The 3,210-nt window shown below is 48.2% G+C and overlaps 1 protein-coding gene across 1 annotated transcript; it reads right to left on the bottom strand.

Moving 5' to 3' along the window:
* Positions 1-600: 600 nt before the first annotated feature.
* LOC125545127 (non-specific lipid transfer protein GPI-anchored 12-like) lies at positions 601-2,577 on the bottom strand. Its single transcript, XM_048709002.1, has 3 exons — positions 2,056-2,577; positions 1,189-1,266; positions 601-940 (listed from the first exon to the last, which is right to left on the bottom strand). Exons 1-3 carry the CDS (start codon positions 2,423-2,425, stop codon positions 819-821), a joined length of 570 nt encoding a protein of 189 aa, XP_048564959.1. The 5' UTR covers positions 2,426-2,577; the 3' UTR covers positions 601-818.
* Between the last annotated feature and the right edge of the window lie 633 nt (positions 2,578-3,210).

The following is a 3,210-nucleotide window of genomic DNA, read 5'->3' as shown; positions in this document are numbered from 1 at the left end:
GGTGTGCTTAGACAAATAAATAGCTAGCAGGGATAGGCTAGATTCGGTTTAATAAACCCTTAAAATCGATTTTCTTTTTTTTACTTCTTTAACCGGTTTTAGGGATCGGTAGAGATGCTCTAAATGTGTGTGTCCCAAATTAGCTGTCCGATCCAAATTATCTATCAGCCCATATGCGTGTCCCAAATTATATTTCATGCCCCTCCCTCCATCTAGTTTTTGAGTATTTAGTGAAGTGGTTGGTAATAGTAGATGGCAGGGCAACCGTTGAGGAATTGAATGGGGACGAATCTTAGCATTGATGAATCAAACAGCGCTGATAGTAGATCCGTCGGTGCCGGTGTCATGATGGCTTTGCCCACCGTCCCCCGACGGCGATCCCAATGCTTCTTCCCCCACACCGCACAACACCATTCCCCCAAGTCCCCTCCCGTATCATCAATGCTCAAATCAGCCAGCACTTCACGTGATCCCATTCAGGACCCAGGTAGACCACGGCGTAGTACGAAAATTGGCGATGATATATATATATATATATATATATATATATATATATATATATATATATATATATATATATATATAAAGAATCAAATGTGGTAGCAGCAATGCAAAGCTACGTAATACACAGACTGTCAACCGTCTCTAGCAGATTACACACAGGTAAAGTAATTGCGACAAGGAATGGATCAACCAGAAAAATAATCTCTCGTGTACACCAGTAGAGAATGTGAGGCAAGAATGGAGAAGAATGTGATCTCGTCGGGCCAAGCGTGTGAGACCGGCACAACGCCACACGTCCGCGAACTCTTGCTGCCCTAGAACATGGCGGCGGCCGTGATCGTCAGCGGCAGCGCGGCGAGGGCGACTAGGCCGCGGCCGGTGAGGCGGCCCGGGGCGTGGGACTTGGACTTGGACGGCGTTGCGGATGGCGGGTTCTCTGCAGGAGGCACAAGATTATAAACAGAACGCATGGTAAGAGCAATTCTTTGAGGTAAAAAAGAGCACTAGTAATAGTAATACTCTATCCGTTCGGAATTATTTATCTCCGTTATGGATGTATCTAGAACTAAAATACATCTAGATACATCCATTTCTGCGACAAGTAATTCCAAACGGAGAGAGTAGTTGCTAAAGTAAAAAGGACTGAAGAACCAAGGCGAAGCAGAGTAGTAATGGCTGACTTACCAGGCATCTGTGGCCCTGTAGCGGATGGAGAGACTCCTGTTAATGGCGCCGAAGAAGGCCCCACGGGGACTCCAAAAGCTGCATTTTCATGTCTCTGTTAATAAGTAAGACTGATACTGTAGTACATCCAGAATTCAATGTGTTCTTTTCTGCGAGGATAATTCGATGAAATTCGATTGCTAAATCATACTAGCTCCTTTCCGGTTTATATGGCTTAATTCGCAAATCTCACCAATCAAGGTAGATGGTTAGTGATGAAATAATTTTTGTAGTTTGCAAAATCACTCAATTAATACGTTTGTTTTCTTAAAAGTTGTGTTTATCAATGCATTAATTGTAATGCATGCATGCATAAAGTACATGCATTGATCGATTTTCTCTTAATACTTGCATGCAATGATTTATTGCATCTTGCAATCTGAACATGTGATGGAGAACAACCTTGAGACTTATAAAATGAGAAAACTAAAATTTTGAGATAAGCCCTATAAACCGGAAAAGAGTGAGTAGTGCCATTAGGTTGGACAAATAATACGCTGACAAGGTTATTACTAGACCCTAGTACTCTTTCACTAGGCTACTCCTGGTTGAGTACAGAACTACAGATTGGCATGGGTAAATAATTGACGATTTTCCATATTCTATTATCACCCGCTTGAAGATGAAATCTCTTTTCTGCGTAGACAGATCAGTGAGCCTTGTAAATACTTTTGCCCTTCGTCGATGTACAGTATAAGCACGAAATGTGTGGTACTACCTCTGTAGTTGGGAGCAGTTCTCCGAAATACAAGTATTTCGGTACAGAGGAAGTAGTACGAGACAGTATGGAGGAAGGCGCCGGCAGAAAAGAAGCGAAGGATACATTACCTGCGCAGGCGCTGAGGGGCGGCGCGGTGAGGCGGCAGACGCCGGGCAGCGCCATGGCGCGCTTGTAGTCGACGCTGATGCCGTAGGAGTCGGCGCCGCCGGCGAGCAGCTGGCAGAGGCAGACGGGGTTGGACTGCAGCAGGCCGTCCAGCTCCGGGCAGCAGGCCGTGTCCGGGTGCCGCGTCTTGCTCCCGCTCTCCACGTACGGCAGGCAGTCGGACATGTTAAGCACCGCGGTCATGCACTCCGAGCTGAACCCGGCCGCCGGCGCCGGCGCGCCGGCCGGCCCCTGCGCCGCCGCCATCCCCGCCGCCAGCGCCACCGCCACCACCGCGAGCAGCAGCCCGGAGCACCGCCGCAGAGTCGCCATGATTAAGTGTTTGCTCGCTTGGGGGGAAGGTGGTGGTGGTGTGTGACTATGGACTGGAGGCAGCGTCGAGTACGTATGACCGATGTGTGCGCGCGAGTATATATAGCGGGAAATAGGGCCGCCGCCCGTTGTGGGTGCTGCGGCGGTGCGCCGAAATGGACCGGTCGGTCGAGCTGCGTGCATGCCCGTTCCGGTGATTTGCTACCACGGGCAGTGCTATTTTTATTGTGGAATTTGTCATATAGGGTTGCTAAAGTCTCGGTTCGATGCTGTATTCGTCGGATCTTATCTGAAGGTTCGTGCTTTTTTTTTAGCTTTTCGTTTTTTTATATGTCATGTCACTTTACTAAGACTTGGTTAAGTTTCAGTTGACTGAGACCTAGGCACATCCTTTGTCATATTGATTGATTATTAGATGGGCTAACTAATGCAAAACCACACACACCCAGCCAGGCTGTTAATTTGAAGTGAATTCAAACGTACATGTCTGATGTCTGTGCACTGTGCAGATATGGGACGATAGATTAGACGCGTCGTACCGCGGCGTGCCGTGCTGTCCGAGACTGAAAACACATTACATAGTGATCTCATACAGTCATACTGTTACGGGATGAACACACAGTACTGATGGCCGACGATGACCCGTCGAAGCGCCCAATTCCGCGCCGGATCTGCCGGTGTGCACGGAGGTGCAGTCATGGACAGAGCCAGCCGCTGTTGCCGTTACGGGCGAGATACCGTTTGCTCGGCTAGGTTTAAGGCCGGTCAAATCCAACAGTTGTACT

The sequence above is a fragment of the Triticum urartu genome, chromosome 3 (genome assembly GCF_003073215.2).
Source record: "Triticum urartu cultivar G1812 chromosome 3, Tu2.1, whole genome shotgun sequence".
NCBI lineage: Eukaryota > Viridiplantae > Streptophyta > Magnoliopsida > Poales > Poaceae > Triticum > Triticum urartu.
The sequence above is the reverse complement of the archived record's forward strand: the minus strand, read 5'-3'. Positions and strand labels throughout refer to the sequence as shown.

What these genes read in the sequence shown, in the direction of transcription:
- LOC125545127 (XM_048709002.1), bottom strand. Translation starts at nt 2,425, where the DNA reads ATGGCGACTCTGCGGCGGTGCTCCGGGCTGCTGCTCGCGGTGGTGGCG. An exon ending in GCCCCTCAGCGCCTGCGCAG is followed by an intron (nt 1,267 to 2,055) that starts GTAATGTATCCT and finishes ATGAAAATGCAG; the next exon opens with CTTTTGGAGTCCCCGTGGGG. An exon ending in TACAGGGCCACAGATGCCTG is followed by an intron (nt 941 to 1,188) that starts GTAAGTCAGCCA and finishes TGCCTCCTGCAG; the next exon opens with AGAACCCGCCATCCGCAACG.